Below are 23,896 nucleotides of genomic sequence, written 5' to 3'. Positions count from 1 at the left end.
TATATATGGGTGTGTATGAATATATATGAATAAGTATTGGTGTATGATCCACATTCTATTATAATCAATTTAGAAACTTGTTATCTTTTCAACGAATTAAATCGTCAATATTGATAAAACCATTTAGAATTTGATCCCTACTTGATCTGTTTCACCCCGACTAAATCTGAAATTACTACCACTAACTTTTCTTAATTAATCCATAATGAAATTAAATCCGGGATTGAGAAACCTTGTTTGATAGAGCAAGATTAATTTATATTACGCGAGCAGTGGGATCGACCTAGAAATGAACCAACGCCGACAATTCATGAGCGTCTCACATTTTATAGATAAATAAAAATAAAATTTATAAATATGGATATATATTTATATATAATTGCTAAATATGTACAAATTTATGACTAGTAACAATTTTTTTTAGTTGATGAAATTGCCACAAATCAAAAACTATCTTTTTCATATTACGTGTTTTATATTTGAGTATTTTCTAGTTATTTTGTATAGTTTATTAGAGAAATTAGTCAATGTATGCAAATGAAGTTAACAATTAGAAGTAAAAAAACAAATTTAATATAATTTCCAAACGCTGTATTTACAATTGTTTCCGAAGTTTATATTTATATTTATTAAATGAATCTTTTTCGCTGTAACACTGATAACTATTAGATGTTCTATGAGCTGAATTCAGTTTATTACTAAAAATGACGTAGCATACTTACTCTGATAATGAGATATAGTTTTTTTTTTATACTGAACGCTATTATAAACAACCCCACGGTCGTCTTTCGAATTAAATCCACATTTCTTAAATTTATATACTGTAATAATGTAAAAAAAATATACAACGTGTTCTCAAAATTCTCACATTGACTGCAAATTTAATATGTTCATTAGTTTATTAGTCTAACAATGTTTTTAAAGTACGAATTTATAAAGACAATTAATGAAACATATACTTCTAGTATATTACGTTTATTAAGAAAATCTGGAAAGCAATTTAAACTAGCCAACGATAAAGAAAAAACTATCCTAGATAAAATTCTAAGATGAAATTAACTGGTTTAAGCTCATTTTGATAAAACGTGATTATCTGCGGGGAAAGAAAAATGAAAGAGTTTTTAAAAAAAATTAAAAAAGTATGATTATAAAAATTGATTATGCGATAGAATAATATGCAGCAAATAAATATATAAAATAAATATCAAGAATAAAATACAAAAACTTAACTAATTACAGTTATTCTGTTTAACGATTTTGTAGGTTTAGTCAAATAAGTAGCAAAGATTATCAGTATTTAAATCAAACTAAAATTTTCATATAATAAACAAATTGTTTGACATGGATAGTTATAATGCAAGTTGGAAATTTTGGTTTGAAATAAAGTCACAATTAACTTTGTGAAAAATAAAATTAGGTTGAAGCAAAATCATGTCAGCACAGGACCTTTAATGAGTCATTAATAAGAATAACGTTTTAAGAGTCAATCTGTATTGATCCACTGATATGGAAAATATGCTAAAATAAATCCTAAATTATTACATTATCGAAACTAAGTTAATTACTTATTCAATTTATTAGTGTATCAAAATATAAATTAAATTCAATTTTATTAGTATAAAATAAGTATTATTAAATTAATTAGTATACAGATTTCAATGTATTTTACTTTGATTTATATTATATTAGTATCTACTTCATTGATACTAAATTTTCTGAAATTATTCTCAGAGTTAAGACATAAATCGCTTTGTCACTTGGTTAATTGTGATAAATCAGAATGTATAAACTGAATTTAAAATTTCATTAAGTCATTGTATAAATTTATCTTATATCGGATGCAAACATAATTCTATATAACCTTGCGTTACTTTCAGGTCACATTGTTTCCTAAATAAGCGTTTCTTTTTGTGTCAAGACTATCAACATAAATAATTAGTACATTTTATAGACTTTTTAACCTAAAATAACATTTTCATACACAGAAGTGTAAACATTATAGGCTGCTGTGACTTGAAAGTAACATAATTGATAATACCAACTAGTGGGGTGTATGGCATCATGCCTTAAGGCAAATTGCTAGAACTTCCCGTACCGTAACGAAATGTTCGAGGAATGTTTTCAAAAAGATCATTATTAATATTGTAATATTGTCTAATATTTATAAGAATTATATAAACGGAATTGCAAAGTTAAAATCATTTGTTTAAAATATGTTAGATTTTTAGTCAGAGTTTAAATAAAATCTGAATTATTTTCGATATATAAAAAAATGCTATTTTTTTCCAAATCAATTATTTTGTTAAAACAAGCTGAAAGTTCTTTAAATCATTTAAATCGGACGCTTAGTTCTCTCAAAAACTGCCCTTTTTTGCACATTTAGCTCTGTAACTTCAAAATGGCTAGCCCTGCCATTGCTAAAAACTAATAATCACTTCTCCCAATCATTACTAATTGAATGTTTTTTAGATCATTCAAATCGGATGTTCCGTTCACGCAAAAACTCGATTTCTACTTTCTGCACTCTTTGCTCCGTATCTCTGTAACGGCTGGACCTGCCTTTGCCAAAACCAAAATCAGCAGATGTCCCTATCAATAGGAATCGAATGTTTTTTGAACCATTCAAATCGGTTAATCCGTGCGCACGAAAACGTGGATGAAAAATTGTATCCATACATACATACATACACACACACACACACACACACATCCATTTTTCTGAGGTATGCCAAAATGTTCAGAAACCCTCAATACGCCGAGAAATGTAAAACTTTTCAATTTCGATTTTCGGCCCATTACAATAACTTACCCTACGGGAAGTTAAAAAAAATTGTTTAAGTAGTTTTTTTTTGTTTACCATATACGAGGTGTGTTCAAAAAGTACCCGGAATTACTAATAATTAAATTTCGCGGGTCTGGAGTGTCTGATTGTCAAAATTTTTTTTTTATTGTGTTGGTATACATGCCCCTAAAGTATGATGAAATTTTCAGCTATATTCACTGTTTACTTTGTCTGTGGTAGTCGCTAAGGTTCGACGTGTTTTTCTGAGCTCGGCGATTTTTACAATGGAAGAATTGAAAAGTCAAAGAATTTGTATTAAATTTTGCGTAAAAAATGAAATAAAGTGTTGCAAAGTGCAAAAATTCACCAGATATGGCTCCGTGTGACTTTTTCCTATTCCCAAAGTTGAAGAGACCCATGAAAGGACGGCGGTTTCCTCGATTGAAGAAAATCGCTGAGAGTGCTCAAGGACATATCAAAAAGTGAATATCAAGGGTGCTTCGAAAATTGGAAAAAACGCTGGCATAAGTGTATTATATCTGGGGGGGACTACTTTGAAGGGGACCACATTAATGTAGACGAATAAATAAATATTTTTTGAAAAAACGAAAATTCCGGGTACTTTTTGAACAGACCTCGTACTTATATCGGCTTATATTTATAGATTTTATGTTTCCCTATTTTTTCATATAAAACAAAAATTTTACCCTTATAAGACTAAAGTATATACGTATACAAAAACATAACAGCGAAGCCATAGAGGTGTACCAATTGATCTATTTTCATGCGCAAGATGAAAAAATTGATGTTAATAGGATAGCATTATTTGTCTTATCGATATAATAAATAATGTGTATAAACACAATTAGTTCTATGACATTAACCAGTTTCAGTACCAATGGAAGTAACCAATTGAGTGAATTGATTGACTCCATAAACTAAGCACTATTTTTCACCTATTGCCCTGTATTCTCTCCGATGTCATTTTCAATTCTCTATTCTCCAAGCCAAAAGGAAAATGCAAATACGAAATTACCGGCGTCACTTCTTAACAAAACTCAGCAAACTCTCCTCAACTTCTCGGCGATGACACAACGTAAAACCAACGGGATAAAATGAGAGGTAAACAGTCCACAGAGCATTTAAATTAATTGCTGTCGCACAGGGTCGAACGTTCGTTCGTCGACAGTTCCAGGACCTTAGATAGTGATCTGTGATGAGTCATTTATTCGAGTTGTCGGATGAAAAGACTTAATTTGACATCTGCATAATACGCACTAACTGCGGGTAGAACCAGTTGTATGGAAGTCTCTTCTGAATTCATTAGAAAGCACTTGCAAAGCAATCCTTAAGAGGGCTCTAGGCAGGCGCCGTGTTTATCTGACGGTGCCAGGAAGGAAGCGGTTATACGAAGGGATGTTTATCGATGCTATTCCTGCTGAGATCCGGGAACGATCGAGCTATTTTGAGAGATTGAGGCACTAACAAGAAAGTAGCGCTGAATTCATATTTTATTCAAAAAATCCTTGTACATAAAAGATTTTTAAGTATTTTTGTTTTACTCTTCAGCCTGTTTTGTTGAATATGAGTCAAAATTTTCAAACAAAACAAAACAAAATTTTCTCCATTGATTTAAAAAAACTGCTATTGAAAACATTAAAGTTGTGTTGATTTTTTTTGTTACAATATTTTGAAAATAATAAACAACATTTTTTCCAAAAAAACAAACAATCATATTTGTCAATTTCCCGAAGGAAATGTTTGTTTTCGTCTTTTTCATGTTATTTTTTCTCGATATTTCAAATAAATTAGAATTGTTTGAGATCTAATAGACAAAAATGACAAAAACAGACCCATTTTTGTCAAAAACGGCTGTACCAATTTTATTTTTTTTAAAGCCATTTTAAATTTTTGGTAAAGACTCATGTTGATTTCATTCTGATAGCTGATCGAACAATCTGTTTTTCTCAGAATGATAGAAAACTGAAAACATCAACAACAAAAAAAATATGTGAAATTTTTCACGAAAAAAATCACATTTGTATAATTGAAAAATAATAAAATATATTTAAGATACCTAGTTTTCTAGTTTTTAATAAGATATATTCAAAATATCTAGTTTTCACTACATTAATTGCCTCTAATAGTAATTAAAAATAACAAAATTGAACAAATGCAAGTTACATAGTTAGTTTTCCTTTACTTTGTATGTAATATATATTTTATTAAAATAATGTATATAATAGTTTTAATATATATATATATATATATATATATATATATATCATATATACAATTCTATATGGATGTATGATTTGATACTTCTCCTAAACAGTTATTCGGATTTTGATAATTCTTTTTAGAGTTTGTCAAATAAATTTTTTATGATTTAATGAACGATTAAACTAGTGATATTGTAGAAATAAACGGCAAAAAATACAAACACCACTCGTTATCGTTTGGCATTGAAAACATTTGAACTGTCATTTGACGGTAATGTCAACTCTCTTGAAATTTGTATTTAACTAAAATTTTGTGCCTAGATAATATTGGAATATTATCTAGGTACAAGAAAAAAATAATGTCTATATTATCATTGCCAAAAAAACAGCTAAGATGAGCTAGGAATTAAAATAATTTAAGATACAGTCAACAGTATATATTTAGCAGATGCAATTATATAATTCAGTTGAATAAATAACGCAATAAGTCCAAAATTGCATATACATTATGCATATCTCATTCTGGTTTACTTTAATAAATCATTTAACAATGCAAAAAAATATATCTACTCATTAGAAAAATGATTTGGAATGCTGTTTTATGTGTCAAAAATTCATTTGTTTGACACTGGATTTGGAATATTTGGCAAGTTAATTTTAGATTGAAGAGTGCTCATATGAACCAGATTTTACAAATTAATTCACTTAAGATTTGAACATAAACAATAATGTTTATTAAATTATTAGTTAGAAAAATGTCTTTTAAAAATTATAATTGCCACAATGCATTAATATATCGTACGAGATTATGAAAATTATAGAATAAAATATTGAAGCAAATATGTTGTGGTAAAATCAAGTGTGATATAGTTCTATTACCGCAGATACTATATTATTTTGTTCTGAATTTATTATACTGCTTATATGCTAAGACTATAAATGAAACGCAAAAGCAAGACATCAATTAGAATATTAAAAAGTATAGAATAGCATATTAAAAAATTTGGAATTTTCTTTTGGAAATTTGGAATTGTAAGTGTGGGTTCAGTACAACGTCTTTCGGGTCGTCTAGTATATATATATATATATATATATATATATGCGTGTGTGTACGTACGAGGCGTATACGAGAAATAACGTGACCATTTGGGAATTTTCATGGGAAAACTATATACACACGTCTCGAACATATGTTCACAGTTACGAATACATGGCGTGCTGTATTATTTATTTTTTAAAAATAAAAATCAAGATACATTTCATTGTGCTCTAACGTCCAAAAGTTTTACTGCATGATAAATTGAATTTATAGAAGGTGCAAAGGATTCGTGATAAATATATAATTGAAAAATGAAATGAATTGACAAGTATTGTCATACTTTTGATAATGTTTATGCCTAAAAAGTTGAACATTTTTTCTCGATTTATGATTTTTGGTCAGAAGAACTACAAATTTGCTACAAACCAAACGATATGTAATAATATTTTTTTCTAATTATTTTTTCTATTTGCAGTTTTCTTCACTCGCGAGAATATGACATTGAAGCAATTTACAGTTATGTAACTAAAGAACAACAAAAGACATATTAACATTTACTGATAGATTTTCACATCTGAAGTATTTTTATGTATTTTCTAATATGCTCATTAAGAATAGCATAAATAAAACTTTGCTCATTAGTGATAAACTTATGTGGTTGACTACTACTTTGTGCTTAGTCGGACTCGAAAAGAAAATTGGAAAAGGACTTGGCAAGGTATAAAAAAGTAAATATTTGATAAAACATGCAAAGAAATGATTGTTTCAAAATAATATTTTATTAGAGAAGATACTTTCATTGTATACATTTAACTTACCAATTTTTTTCAATTTATTTATAGTAGATGAAACTTAGTATAAATAAACAAAATTAACGGATTATTCTAATTATATTTGGAATGCAATAATGAGATATTGCATTCAATTTAGTAAAATATATCACTGTGGGACTTCAGTTTGCCTTTTGTGTCTGGTGCATTCAAAAATTAACAAAAACTTTCTGAACTTACTTTATATATTTATATCAACAAAGTAATCTTTTCTCCTATATTAGCGTTTAAATTCTCGGTATTTTTTGCCTGTACAACTTTACTTCGTCCATAATACATAACTGACGCGCCACATGCGCCGGACTCCGACGGATTCGAACAAAAAATGGCATAATGGATCGAAAAATAATTAATGGCTCGCAATATGAACTCTCTTGTTTGAATGCAGAGGCACTCGCTTAGAGTTTTTTTACACATCGATGTTTTAACGAGCTCCACTGGATAGAGCAATATAGCAGCGTAATTAATTGAAATAAACAAAAATTAGCAGGACCACAGGATACTAGGAAATCTATGTCGATAGGTAAATCTAGTGTAATCTAGAGTATAAGAATTTTTTGTGCTAATATAGTAGGAATCTTTAATCTAAAGGAATCAGACTCACATATGTCTACATCAGCGGTAGGAGAACTGTTTTAATCATTACTCATTGAAATACTTTGATCTAAATTGATATTACCACCATGACGAAGAGTGATTGTCACCATACAGATAACTTTGTAGTAAATATAGTAAATATTATATAAATTTAAAGATACATACTTTTTACTCCAAAAATACTAATTTTTACCCCATTTAAATAGACCCATTTTAGGTTATTTACCCGGGTTTCCCAAATACTGAACTAAATGCTGCATCTTTAGTATCAGAAAAATATACATTTTTTAATATTTTTAGATAATAGTAAATAACTGCAAAACGCGCCACATATAAATGACTCTTAATAGCCTTTGCAAGAAACAACCTAATGATTCCATAAACCTGATTCTATTTAAATTGAATTGGCACATTTAAAGTTTCCATATTTTGTAAAATTATTACTGCGTTTTTCATTAATTTATTAATTTTGTAATTACAAAGTAAAATGCGATTATTAATTTTTAAATCATATTGTTATGTGGCATTCCTAGCGAATTCAACGAGATTAAAAAAATGAGAGAGTGAAATTTTCAATTGTATCTTCAGATTTTAATATTCAATCTTTCGATTCGACAAGAGCGTTAGGAACTCTTGTTTTAACTTTAGACGCTTCAATTAATAATTGAAATTTGGATAATTTTACAATGCCATTTAGTGATGCTTAAATAGATTAGAAATACTTGTAACAAGTGTTAACTAATTACAAAAACTTGTTAACAAATAATTAATACAAGTCTCTAATCTTCAACTTTTCGTCTACATTTAAGCTCATCCTACCGAATCGATTTTAAAAAATCAAAAACTATTCGAAAGATATTAGTTAGGAATGATACTGAATAGTTTTAGGTGAATCTATCGAGCCATTTTTTTTGTAATTCGTTGTTAAAAAAACTTTTTTATGATATATATCATGGTCTTACAGAACTTACTGAAATATTACGGCCTTACGACAAGTAGTTTTATTTTTAAAATTTATCAAAGTTTGAGAAAATAAGTAGTTTTTTTGACGTTTGTTAAACATAAAATTAGATGATTTACTTGGTATAACGATAGAGTACTTGAATGAATGAATATACTAAACCAATAAAATCCTACGGAAATAGGTTCATTTATAAAAAATAATGATTTGTGAGAATTTGCTTTTAGGAAATACTCCGAGTTAACGTGTTCGTTCGTTTTCTATTATGTGTAATAAATCCACTCGAAATACTTTTAATCCCTCAAATTAATTTATATTTTATTGATTAAGTCAAATATTTACACATATCGTGAAGATCATCTAACTTGTTTCAAGGCAAAATACCAATATCAGCAAGTTTTTATATCGAAGTTTAAAAGAAACAAAACTGTTGCATTCTGTATTTTCTAATTATAACTACAACCATCCAATATTCTTTGCTACGAATCATAATCAATAATAATTTTAATTACGAAAAGCAATTTGCAATGAACTGAATTCTGATATTGTGCATGAATTCTAATTATGTTCCGGCTTCAATGAGACGTTTCTATAATATTTTTCTAATTACAAAATGCCTAAATACTTTATCGATTTTCATTTAAACTAAATTGGAACGTGTAATGACCTGAACACAATTTATGTGCGGAGCGTTTGATAGGAGAGAATTTCCAGGAGAAGACCGCGAGGAAAAACAGTCGCATCAAAGGTGTTACGACACTCGAAACTTTTTCTTTTAATGAAATAAGAAACTTCAAGGATTGCTCTCAGAGATAGAGATGAGTCAGAAATGCAATTATAGTAATAATATGAAAATGATTCCTGTGATTTTATAATGCTTTTTGTAAAATATAGTGGCACTAACTATAGTCGAAATACAAATAGACATAGAAATTTTATATTTGAATTTATTGAACTTTCTATAATTTATACATATATCTTTATAATTTTCTATAATTTCTACATATATAATAACATTCAGAATTACGGTCTAAAACGTGGACGAAAAAATTTTCAGTTTTCTGCGATTTACAAAGAAACGGCTCACCCGATCGTCGCACAAATCTTAGAAACGCTAGTCCTCATTGAGGTACATCGAATGGATTTAAAATTTTTGAAATCGGTCCGGCCGTTTTTGAGAAAACGTCGATTTACGGCAAAAAATCTGTTCACACACACACACACAAACACATACTTTTTCCAAATTTGGTCTCATTCGATTTAGAATGGCTTGAAACGTCGAGAAAACATAAAATTAGGAATTCGGATTTTTTTATGAAAACGTAAACTTCTCCTTCGGGAAGTTAAAAAATATATCGGTATTATAATGAAATAAAGATCCTATATACTATGTATTTGTTGTGAAATTTAAACTAAAAGCTCAATTTTTTTGAAAAAACTATTCAATTTTTCATTACTATTTTATATGTTTTTAGGATATAGAATGCTACCGTTTTCAGTAACTATTGAAAAACAATTTTTTACGAAATAATTATAGTTTTTTAGCTATTTGCACATTGAAAAAAATTGTTATTATTATTAATTGTTATTTTATTTAACACTCACAAAAAATATTAACTTACCTTAAATAAAAAGAAAATTATAATTTAAAATACCTCAGTTTTTTCAGTTTTTTTCTTAATTTTGTGTTTCATCAATATATTTATAGATTTTAAATGAAATAGAGAAAAATATATTAATAAAGTTTAAAAAATAATGTTTTATAAGTATATAATAAAAGACATTTATAAAATTACATGTGTAATCTGAGTAATCTGAGAAACTTTCAATAAATGCATCTGAGAAACTTTCTAAAAAATATAGTTTTCATTAATTGACAATAAATATAATTTTGAATAAAATTTGCAATAATGGTACAATAGGATTATACCTTAAAAATTCTGTTTACCTGAACAGAATCGTCGATAATTTTACACCATTTTGATGCCTTCTTCGTGTGAGTTACAAGTTTAATGTTTGATTTCACTTTACTGACTTGAAATTACAGATAACATTAATCTTCACAAAGATATATCACATTACGTCTGTAATTACGAATATAATCACAGTATTTGTATTTGCCTTAAACATAAGGAAGCACACGTTGTCAAAACTTGAGAACAATGATGTAATCTAATAAAAGAAATATATGACTTATTATAAAGTTATGCAGTTTTGATGCCTCAAAATTAAAAAGTTACTTTTCTGAATACTAGCCTATAAGCCGTGCTAATTGATCAAAGTTAGTATACAAGTTTTTCAAATTAGTGAATCTACTTCCATCTGAATGTTATTCAATTTCCATAACCTCCACCGTAATGTAATTCAAACTTCGCTCTAATTTTGGAAACTACTCCCGAACTATCTTTTTAATACACTTTAAATCAAAAATGTAATAAAAGCAGAATGTTATACTAGGGCACATTTACCATTAATAATTTTTCCTAGAAAGATTACGTACATAATTTATTCAGTTATATAAGAAGATCTAGGTCGGCCGAGTAAACCGCCAACCGCTGCGCATGATGCGTGGGTACTATATCAAACAAACGGGCAATGCGACATTTGTTCTCTAAACAAAAATGGCCATAAAATAAATCCTTTAAATCACCTTATATTAAATTCACATATAATATATCACAGTAAATCGCTTAAAATCCGCAAATCAGCAATATGCCCTTTTGAGGCCGAAAGCCGGAGCGGTGACCCGTGGTCTGTGAGGGATTTTGGGAATGTTATTGTTAAAGAATTGCCCAGCAGGAAAATATACAGTATGTTATAATATGAGGTTTTTATGATTTTTGCATTATTCTGTAATGAATAATTTTACTATGGCTTTATATATTGTACAGAATTTATTTTACCAATTTTGAGGCCAGATTTACAAAATAAGAAGGCAAAAAAGCATATGTTGTTTTTGTTCTTATCTACAAATTTTAATTGGTAGAACATATTGAATAATTTTATATAGGTTATATATTACGCCTCGAACTAAGTATTTATCAAATTAATTGATTTTGAAGTTACTTAAATAGTTCAAATTCGTTTTATTATTTGGATGATATGATATATTAACATGCACATTTGATTGCAAAAAATCGTAATTTATTCTAGATGTGAATTAATTTGTATAAAATGTGAACAAGTATTTTCATAAATATCATTACATTTAAAATAATGCGTTGTTCTAATACTTATGATACATATAGAACTTCTACTATTATTTTGGTAATCATCGTGAATAATTGGGTAGATAATAATTAAACAATTTTAGTAATTTTGGTTTTGAAACACGGATATATTAAATTAAGTCAAAAAATTATATATAAAATGTTTTCAACTACTGCCATTAATTATCGTTATTCCATTCGTTCAATTTTATATAATTAAAATTAATATTTGAATCCAAAGATATCACAGTACCTTTGTATGTTTTTTAGAAAACATGTCTTAAAAAGTCTTAAAACATTGATTCAACAATATCATATATTCAAAATTAAAATTTGGATCTAAAGATTTCACAGTATCTTTGTAGAAAATATAAAATACCTATAATAATTCATCATAACAATTTTCTGCAAAACTACTGCTCCTAACAAAAAAAAACCCTTACAAAACTTTTTATATATTATACAAGATTCTTGAGTATATGTATGTTTTCATAAATTATAATTAAAATGATGTGTAGTATAATTCCATTTTTTACATATGATTTTGAAACTATTAGAGTAATTATAATTAGTTTAAGTAATGTGTTCGATTTTTTTATATATGCAATGACTTCAACTTCTCTCATAAATTATTTAGTTATTTTGATAGTTTAATTTTGTTTCATTATATTTAAAATCATATTTTAGATGGTAAAATATCGTGATTTCCAGAAAATAATTTACATAATTTAAAGTAATTTAATTTAATATAATATCAACATTCAAGTTACAATCAAGTAATTAGTATCAACATTATTTTGTTAGCTGTTATTTGATATATTTACACAAAAAACAAAAATTCTAGAAGAAACGCAATGTTTTTAATTTATCTGAAATATTTTGAGATACGAATCTTAATCTTGATATTAAGATTGTAAGTTAATATCAATTAAGATATTTCAGAGTATTACTTGTATCTATTTTTTTATTTAAAATTTCAAAAATTCTATTTGTATTATTAAAAAAAGTTTTTATAAATGTCATTAAAAAGCATTTGCCTAAGCGACTTAAAAAAGAAGCTGTAATGAATTATTACATAAAAATACCAAAAAATTTACTTCTGTACTAACAGAAGGCATCAAATTAAATTGTCTACAATTGTAGCTGATTTGTACTTATTTTATAGTTTGCTATGAAAATAAAAAGTCATAAAATTTAAAATGTTTGCTTACACAAGTAGTGAAATAAAATATTTAATTACTGTTTTAGCATACTGCAATGAATTTTACTTTAATTAATTAATGATGGTTAAAAATGTAGTTAAATAATTGATATTATTATAATAAATCTGTTATGAAAAATAAATTGGTTATGAAGTGAGACCAAAAGAAATCACAAGATAGATACTACTATGCACTAAAATCTATACTAATCCTACTGTGCATTTTATATAAAAGGTCCAGTTATAATTACGTGGAAATCTGGTCAAACTACAAAAACAATGCATTTGTTTTAAAAAAACAGATTAAATTATACAAAAAATATTGAGAATCTTACACGTGCTATAATCCAAGCTAGGGGTTGAAAACGCACTCGGTTGGAAAACAATAAGGTTCCTCAAGTATGTATTGTGATAGCAGTATACCATGTTCAAGTTTATGGATTATATACACAGGGTCTATCTATTTATATCCAATATTAGCACCGCTGATAAAGCAAAAGCGAAGCGGTGTGAAAATGAACATTTTAGGTACAAACATGTGCCTTCGGATATAACATACAAGTGAATTATGCCAACGTCGACTAACTCCCTTAACTCCCTAGGCGGTAACACAGGTGTCGAAGGAATGGATTATAGGTGATTTAAGATGATTTTTTAACAACAGGTTTTTTACTGATATAAAATATTAATTCCCACTTTTTGAATATTAATTTTGGAAATTGCTTTAAAAAAATGTAGAACGCCACAATTTTTTTATGACAGTGCTGTGTATATTGCTTATCAAGGCATATTTGTGTAATTTTCAAAATTACTAATAAATATAAAATTTATATCATATTACAGTCGAATTACGCTGTTAAATAAAAATACCAGCAAAATAGCTGAATGTACTGTGTGTATAGTTTACTGAGTACAATAAAAGAAACAAATTACAGTCGAGATAAAAAAAATAAACAGATTTATAAGTGTTATTTACAACGTAGTGAAAGATCTTCTGTATAAACCCATGCAATTATATTCTCAGTAAGTAATTAGATTTAAAAAGTATTTTTGTGCAATTTTTCTTCTCTTATGTGCCAGATTGTAATTATACCATAAATATACTAGTTTAAATATAAAAAATCATCAAAATTTTGAAAAATAGCACGTAATCTTAGAACATACAAGCATATGTTCATTTACTATAATTAATACAATTTCAAATTTGAGTTTATTTGAAAAATATGAATTGGAAATAGCGCATTGACTAGTCTTGGGTACATTAAATTGATCTTGATTATTGAAACATTCATTTGAACATTTTATATACATTATTAAATCTAAACTATTACTGAATAAACTGATTATTTACACCTATCGCAAAGGTCTTGTCCTGAAGCAAAATTCCATATTTGATTTTTGATGTTTAAATTAATAATATACATTATAAGAGTATATGAATCATTAACAACAAAGTATAAAATAATTGTACTAATTATTAAATATACATGTACCTTCAAAAAACTCAGATATCAAAGTTTATGTTTGATTCAATTTTTGCAAGCAACTTGTTTTTGTCAATTAGTCAATTTTTCATCAAGCATGAATATAAGATTATACTTATAAATTGTAAATTGTTAAAAATTAATTTATGTTGATTTTACATAATCACATGCAAAAACGTATTTATGTACTTATATAGTTAATGTACTTTAGTTATGTTTAATTTATGAGAAAATATTTAAAGAATAAAAATTTTTTTGATGACTTTTTGCTTGGTATGTAATATATAGGTATAAAAATAAATATGTTTGCGTTTGCTAAAATTCAATTGCAAGTGCAAATGGAGCATTATAATATGATAAGTAATATAATTTATAGATCAATAAACAAAAACTTATTCGATATATAACATTTGTTTTAGTATAAAAAACAGTCAAGTATATAACAATTAACGATTTTTGAACAAAATCCGAATAGCTAATTTTATATTTTTTCGATGTTTCAAGCCTTTGTGAATCGAATGAGATCAAATGTAAAAAAAATGCATGTGTGGGTGTGTGAAAAGATTTTGACCTTTCGTCAACGATTTAAAAAAAACGGCTGGGCAGATTTTAAAAATTTAAAGCCGTTCTATATAACTCGATGGGGACCCATCGTTTGTCAGTTTTGCGCATCGAACAGCAAAGCCGTTTCTTTGTAAATAGCAGAAAAGTAAAAAAATATTATATGTTTCAGCTCGCATATCTGAATCGATTATAAAAATTCCGTTCTTGATTTTGACGTGCTGATTATTTTGGACAAAGATCGGCCAGGCCGTTTCTTCCTATTTAACTAAATTGAATAAAAATGATTTGATAGATACCATGGTGCTAATGAACATGGTAAAATTTTAAAGCACTACAGCAGGTAGTTTAATTATAAAAATTTATCAAAGTTTGAAAAGATATTATAGTCAAAATTTGTGTTGGTTTTGTGATAGGATGAGTCAAACATCGTCAAGTGATTAAAATTTGGAAAATAAGCTACAATGGTACATATAATCACGTGTCTTTGTACTGTATTGCAATATATTTACAAAAAATTAAGTATGTTTTAGAAATTTCAATTTTAAATCGTAATGTAAAAGCGAAAACTTTATTTTTGCAATGAACAGTTGAAAATTTTATCTAAATATCTAAATCTCATTTTTGGTTCATTAAGTCAGTAATTACACATTTAAAGAACCTTGTGTAACCTGCCTCAATGCAAAATGCTACTTACAACTAGATACATAAAATTATGTAAATCTAAATAAATAAATATATATGCGGTAAATGCAATATTTACCAATTTACCAATATAATTTATATGGGTAAAACGATTTATAGATGAATATACAAAAGGCTTATAAGACGTATAAAATTAGTTTTATTATCAAATAAAACCTCTCAAGTATAAAGCTATTTTTAGGTGATTCAATTAATCTCATATAAGCTGGTGTACAAGCTCCGTTGAAAGCATTAAACTTTACGATCCATTGGCATCGATACCATAAAAATTTGAAATAGTCGCTTAAAATCAAATGTCGCTTCGCACAATACATTCAGCTACCATATAATGGAGCAAATAACTCCATATATCTATAATTCTATTAAGCTCTAAGCTCTTCCTAGTGCGGAGGTTAAGTTTGATGGCGGCGGCGGGTTTAGTGCCGTTTCCGCGCTTAGTATGCGCGCAACGCACAGGTTACCCTAAGAGCAGAGTCGGCATTCTAGGGCCGAATGGCAATTTTTAAGTAAACTGCTTCAAAATGACTGAAAGATATTGAAAGCTCCACTGCCGATCGAGAATGGATGAATAAGAAATGCAGGAATAACATATGGTTCCCTTCCGTTTTCAGATTGCGTATCGGGGATTTGTAGAATACCGATATGAAATTATTATAGTGGAGTTAGTTCAAAGCAAATCTGTTGAAATGCCTTTTTTCTCGTACAAAAGATATTTTGAAGTTTTGGAGAAACGAAACGGTTTGCGCGAGTAGCTTTCATGTAATAGATTATGATGAACTACGCTTTAAAAAATGTAGATATTGCCTTGTACCTAATGCATGAAACTAGGTGTAAGTATATTACTTTAAGAAAAACCTATAGAATTTCACGATACAAGTATCTCTGATCAACTTCTTCAGTGACTGATATTCAGCAATTTTTAAAAATTGTATAGATAAAATGTTGACATTTTGGCACCTCCAAATTTTCCAAAATTTGTTGAATTTTCATAATTAAGCCGCTTTTTAAAAGCCCATGATATTCTACCAACATGATCTCTATCTAAATGAAGTCTTGATGATCGATTAATCAAGACTAGAAATTTTTAGCAATATCTAATCAGCCTTAATATCTTCAAAATAGCTGTTGAAGGTTCAATATTTTTGGTTTATATTTAATTAGGATGAAATCTTTTATGTCGATAAAAGATCAAATTTGGTCCCATATGTACACGTACACTCATAATCACATAAACACATAAAAAGCACATAAACTTTATTTTTGGTGTTAAACTATTTAAAATAGCTTGAAAATAACAAGAAAAATTTTTTGTAATCAAACCACTTTTCGCAGGCCTGTAACATATTTTCATACAAATTTACAACAATATTGCCATAATGATTTGTTTAACAATTAATGACAAAGAAACTTTTTGACTAATTTTAAGTAGAAACTAATGAGCATTGATATTTAAAACAGTTTTTGAAGATTTAGGCTTTGTATCAAAGACGTGAGTGAGGGATTGCTTTACTTATCTGCTAATTCTAAAAAAGTTTGTATCGAGTTTCATCAAATGACTTTTGAAATTAGAACATACTTAGTCAAATTTAGTTTCACGTGTGCACATACACTCATAATCAGATACGCACTTTTTCCAATTTTGGTGTTAAACTATTCAAAATAACTCAATACATATACAAAAAAAATTAATTATTTTTTATAGAAAGTTTTAACAATATGCCAAGAAAAATATGTTTAAGATTTACGAAGAAATTGTCGTTAATTACGAAGAAACTCTAAAATAATTTTTAGCAGAACTAATCAGCATTGATCTTTAGAACAGTATTTGAAGATTAAGGATTTTTAATGAAGACGTGAATAAAGGATTATTTCTAATCTGAGAATACTTGAGAAACCGCAGGCCCGATCGTCTCACAAAACTAACCAACACAAGCCCATATCGAGTTTTATCAAACGGCTTTCAAAATTAGTTCAGCCGTTTTTAGAAAACGTCAAATTTAGTCCTACGTGTACACATACGCTCATAATCAAACACATCTTCTATTCAATTTTAGTGTTAAAATATCTTGAAACATGAAAAATAAAACAAATCTATCTTATGGTACAATTGAACTTTTTATTAAAAAGGTAAATCATTGGCATGAATTGACGATACACTGATACTGAGCAGCAATATTACTGCCAAAAAAATAAAATTAAATGAGGCATTGAAAAAATATGGAAAACTAATGAATTTCTTAATTCTAGTGAACATACGCACGTGCGATTTAATAATTCACTAATAATAAATTTAGGTTTCATAATAATTAAAAAGCAAGTTGAAATTTGTTTAGTCCAATTTTGGTATATCATATCTTATAAATGTCTAGGTATATTTTATTATATTGTAATATATGAACGCATTACATTCAAGTAAATGCACTGGAAAAGGTTCTTAATAAAAATTTGTAATATTTTAAGCAATTCTACATTTTACATCAGTTAATTAAATTATGAAGTACCTAAATATAATTGAGTACCAGTAAACAATATGGAACCATAATATAGATATATGTATTCTACAGGATTAGATTCACTTTTTTTAAAAAAATAAAGAGAAAATTCAAATAAAAATCTTTGCTCATATTCATGATTGAATAATAAATACTGAAACTCGCAATAAAATATTGATGGTTTTCAATTTTACTTGTTTATTACGATCGTGATTGAAAATAATAAAACTAATAAATTCTGATTAAGGCGATTAAAAGTCAGACTATCATCAAATGTTGACTAGAGTAATAGTTATATCTATTTTATCATTCAAATCGACAATCCAGTGTCCATTTCCAAAGAGGACATAAAACGTAACTATTGGAGTGTGAACGTGATATAGGTGATAAACAATATTATGATACTCTTCCTGAACTATTATATTAGTAAAGGCTACTCAAGTGAAAATATGACACTCTGAATACAATGCTATCAAACCAAATAATTTAAATAGAATTCATTTGGGCTACTCCTTTGATCAGTGGTAAAAGATCCGGTCTTTCAACTTGAGGTTGGTATCACTTTAGACAGCCTGATATGAAGCAGTAATGATATTGGTTTAAACTTGACAATATTATAGTAAAATATATATTTTGTGAAAGAGCCCTTTGTAGCATTGCAACAATTGTCTATTGACAATTTTGAAAAAAAAACGCATGATTGCCTCCTATTAGACTTCAGATAATAATAAAACTAAGTTATAGTTACTTAGAAATAAGAATCGATCAAAACGGCTTATAAAACACCTCAAATTCTAAGTACTGTTGGAAAATGTGAATTATTTCACCGGATCATTTAAGTTAAATTGGATGATACGTCAACAGTAATATTATGTATTGAATATGTCATTAGTGACAAAATATAACAAATAAAGATGTATAATTTAAATAAAATTACAAATGTTACAATGTAGTATATAGTGTATTAAAAATTCTACCCAAATATATTAAAATAGTACATTTTTTTTAAACAAAAATTTTAGCGAGCCAATAGTGGCAATAATAAATGTGATAATTTGGTAAACTAATTTTTTAGTAATTCCGGTGGAGACGCCGCGTACTTTAGGACTTGTAAAGGATAAAATAGAGTTCAGATTGAGTACAATTTGTTTATGTATTTTATGAACAATAATTTGTAACAGTGAACGAAATCGCTTACTGATTTATCTATCAGTTCACCAAGATATATTTCACAATCATTATACAAACAAATTTTTTAACTTAGCTGGGTTGGCCGTAGCAAAAAGGAAGAATTATTTCTCATATTGCTTGAATAAAAAAAAGGAAATATACTTTACATTAAAATGTAGATTAGAGTAGATTTTTACGTGAATTTATATTAACTCAATTTTAAAAATAATGAACGATCATCTTTAAAATTGACCACGAGCAATTTTAGGGACTGAACGATATGTGGCCCAGATAAAATCAATGACCTACTTATGCAATTTATTATACTATCATAATTTTATGAAGGTGACATCGTAGCGAGAAAACCATTTCCGATTCATTGGTCTCAAAATTAATAACGCAATAAAAGTAATTAACTACTAAAAGTTGCAACTTATTAGGAGAGTTCGTACATTGAGTAAATGTTCATTTTGGAAGATAAAATATGATCACTATAATAAATTTTTACATCGCATTATCACTATGGAAATATATGTAGGCTACGAGAAAGATTTCTTACAGAATTACATTACAGCCACAGATGTGCCAGATATTCGATTCATTATTGAACATGATAGTATTAGATTCAATTAGGTACGACTACAAACCATAAAAAATAATCTAGTAAATTCCACTGAGACAACTTTATACTAACCCATATTCTAAATTGTGCTTGATATGCGTTTATGCAAATAATCCGTCGCATTATGTATATTTAAAGCTACGTGTGCTTTACTAACACAATATAGGGTCCAATTGCAGAGTCGAGTATTATGCTAATTTAGCGAAATATGGACCAAACCGTATAGTCAATGGCAAAACGATAACTATTAAAATAGACGATATATAAATTGGTTATTATATTGCTAATCATGTAGAAAATAGGATAATTTTATTATTATTTTACGAGAGAGCAAATAGTTTGGTTAGGTAATTATATGCATACATCAGGCTTGTTGCTGCGTGATTAAACTTTTGATTTGCTGATCATGACTAAATTTGTTTAATTTGTACTAAAACAGAACTGTTATTGGACAAAATTGAATTGTATAGCAAATATGCTTAATTAATAATTAGCTGTATAATAGTCTGGATGTAGTGGTCAGTCCGGACACTGATTATTACGACCAATAAAACTCGTCATCTTTCCTGGATAGTTAAAAAAATTCCGTTAGGCTCCTGGGTTATTGCCATTATTATATTGTGTTTTACTATTTATAATTTTTTGTTTTAACATTTTTCTATACATTACAACACAATTTCCATACATTATTCTAAAAAGAACTGTAAAAACAATTCAAACGCTTCAACATGATTGCATATTAGTTGAAAAATGCTTGCCAATGCTCAATTATATAAATAAAAAGTTAATTTCAAAATAACATTTTGTTAATTCATTCAAAACTTCGCTAGAGTTAATTCTCACCCGAAAAATATTAACAATAATGAACACTATCTCTGAAATATACTAATTTTATTATTATCATCACACTATTAGTTTCCAAAATTTATAATCCTGTAATTTGCTATTGACAAAAAATTTTATGGGTCAGTTATTCGATAAAATAGACAGTAAAAGAGCCTTGTTTTAGCAACGCTATATTACAATTCCTTTCTTAAATAATTTGCTGTGCGATCAGGTGTTTTACACATTAAACCTAACTTCACATATTTGTTATAAATGCACAACAGAAAGATGCAGTTAAATTAGCACTACTTTTTGTCATTTGTAGGTTTGTAGGTTAGTTTTTATATCTAAACCTCCTGATTGCACAGCAAATACGTTGCATTTTGATAGTTTTTACTACCAATTTTTATGAAGATAGAACCTGTACATAGCCTTGCCATAACAACGCTCTGTTACGGTCTATTTCATATGAGATTTGGTCCCTAAGTCTCACTAGAAGAACATTATTTTCATCAAAATATGCCAAATATTTAGTATAATAACTATTATTAAAAATTTGATTTCAATAGTTTTGAAATGGTTTCATATAGATGTATCATCAGAAATTTTATTCAAATATTATTCAATTTAAAAAAGAATTTCGAATAAATACATTTTAATACAAAAGTATTTAGTATATAAGTATTTAGTAATTATATTATCTTAATAGTGGTTTCATGAATTGAAAACTAAATGAAGTGAATGTAAAGAACTAATCAAAAATTATTATTTGACTAATCAAAATGGGTGTAAATACATGAAACAAACGCTTTTGATTTTTTTTAAATCGGTTCAGCCATTTTTGAAAAAACGTTGATAAAAGATCAAGAAAAAAACATTCTTCAACTAGTACTCGAATGATTCAGTATGACTGAAAACATTGAGAAGACAAAAGTAGTAAGTCGAAATTTCTGGCAAAAACAAACTCTTTTGGGAAATAAATTAATCACCTAGTTGTTGACCCTAAAGATGAAACAATAATTTATATTAAACGGAATTACGCATGTAAAGTCAAAGATTTGGGAGCAATAAATAATAATTTTAACGACACTGGAGAGATATATAGAAGACTTATACTTTGAGAAATTATTATAGAACTTTGTTTGTAATGAGTACTATTTTAATAGTAAGTTACTACACCCACTAGATTTTGACTTCGCATTTGAACTTTTGCTTTGCAGTTGCATAAATATCACTATGAATAAATTAATAGGTGGCACTTGCATATATTTCTTGGTAAAGTTTTAGCTGATAATACCAGCTCAGATATATTATAATTCCACAGATAATTTGAATTATTAATACCCAATGATCTGTGCTCGAATAATTTACTTTTTTAAAATCGATATCCTATCGTGAGATCTTTCTTATCTTTGGTTTCTATACAAAGCTCATATAAAAATGCAACTTTGGTGCATTTAGAGTTTCAGAATCAAAAATATTATAAAAATAAACCTTAGTAATTTTTAAAAGTGCCATTTTTTCTAAAACATTGAAAAATATCTTATTTACAACAGATTATGTATCATTCCAATTTATTTTACATGACAATTTGAAAGCTCTATACATTTTTCATAGAGACAAACTATGGTTCAAAATCAAGATAAATTACTTACAGCGCAAACGTATAAACCATATTCAATACCGTTATGACTTAGAAGTGTAAGTTGTATAAATAGACATAAATAAGTAAGTTTATAAAAATAATAATGATGTTATAATATTATATTAATGGTTTAGAATCGTTATCTCATTTATGAGCTAATTTTCGTATAATATCCTATGGTATCTTAACAGATCACGAATAAGTGCATGTTGAATATTAGATATCTCGAAGCCCATATTTATTTGCTATATTATGTTCCACTTGATGTTGGTTTTCAATGTTTGTGTCTTCTCGATACAACTATATCTGTTGTATTCAATCAAGCCTATACTTTCGAATAAAAAATAAATAATAAAACCTAAGCTTCAAATAGCACGTTAAAAACCAAGATTAGATTACTCTACTTAACGAATGTATCAAGACAAGTCCAACGCAAATGTACCAATTTTTTTTCAGGGGTTATATCTTATATATTTTTTTCTATATAAGATGAACAAGTTATTGTAAATTATTACTACACTTTTCGTAATATTTTGAACGATAGATGTGTCACCCTGAGCTTAAGAAAATGTATCCAAAAATATACTCATTAAGTAAATCAATATTGTAAATCAACACTTTGGATACTACGTAGTTCAATATTATAATGTCTAATAACAAATGATAGGTACTCACGTGAAGAGCTCCCCGATGACGACGAAGGATTGGAGGCGTGCGATGGCGTGGGTGCGAAACCGCGGTGTCGCCACGGCGTGTCAGTCTTGATGGCCAAAGGAATTCCGGGGGCACGGTGCGCTCGCGTTATGTCTGGCACGCCGCTGAAACACACTCCGTCCTCCTGAAAATTCATATGGGACATTAGTCTTGGTGTTAACATACTAATTTATTATTAGAAACCAAATATTTGAAAACTATCGTCAAATTATTTTACAGACATATTTAAAACTGGGCTTAGGGACTGATTCTGCTACGTAACAGACACACGCTCCGATTTCCATACATTATGCCATTGAATCATACTGAATACTGTCAAAATATCGTGTATTTGCTGTGCATTCAGAGTTTTATACATAAACTGCAACGTCACTCGTATGTTATGAACCTGAGTCAGAAAGACTCTGTTATATAGCATCGTTTTGTTTGACATTTGTGCGGTTTCTACGTAATGTTTTCTATGTGACAACGAACTTGTATGGAAAGTTATACATATCATAGCTTTGCCATAAGCTTGGTCTGTTATACGGCAGAATCAGTCTCTAAATTATTTGTAATAGGGTTGCATAACTCATCATCAGAATAATTTAATTATCTCTTTCAGACTTATAATTATTTATTACATAAATTTAAATTTGATTCAAAATGAAAAAATCTTATCAACCCATTGCTACGACGAATTAAAAATTAATTTAAATTTAAAAACAAATTCATCAAAATTGAAATAAAAAACTATAGGTTTGTCTCCTGTAGTTTCTTTTATAAAATCTAACAACAGCTTATAGAACCTAGTTAGTTCTATTCAGAAATTACCATTAAAAACTATGAATTTGGAAA

The 23,896-nt window shown here is 27.8% G+C and overlaps 1 protein-coding gene across 1 annotated transcript in view; it reads right to left on the bottom strand.

The window, feature by feature from the left end:
• The window catches only part of LOC113366605, a 264,059-nt gene that overhangs the window by 128,503 nt on the left and 111,660 nt on the right, over window positions 1–23,896 (bottom strand). The window contains exon 4 of the mRNA XM_026608237.1: window positions 23,021–23,183. Within this exon, the coding sequence (XP_026464022.1) occupies window positions 23,021–23,183 (163 nt within the window). The remainder of the gene's footprint in view (window positions 1–23,020; window positions 23,184–23,896) is intronic.

This window comes from Ctenocephalides felis, unplaced genomic scaffold (genome assembly GCF_003426905.1).
Source record: "Ctenocephalides felis isolate EL2017-DRISC unplaced genomic scaffold, ASM342690v1 CF-g0.4_SCAFFOLD_01170, whole genome shotgun sequence".
Classification (NCBI taxonomy): domain Eukaryota; kingdom Metazoa; phylum Arthropoda; class Insecta; order Siphonaptera; family Pulicidae; genus Ctenocephalides; species Ctenocephalides felis.
The sequence above is the reverse complement of the archived record's forward strand: the minus strand, read 5'-3'. Positions and strand labels throughout refer to the sequence as shown.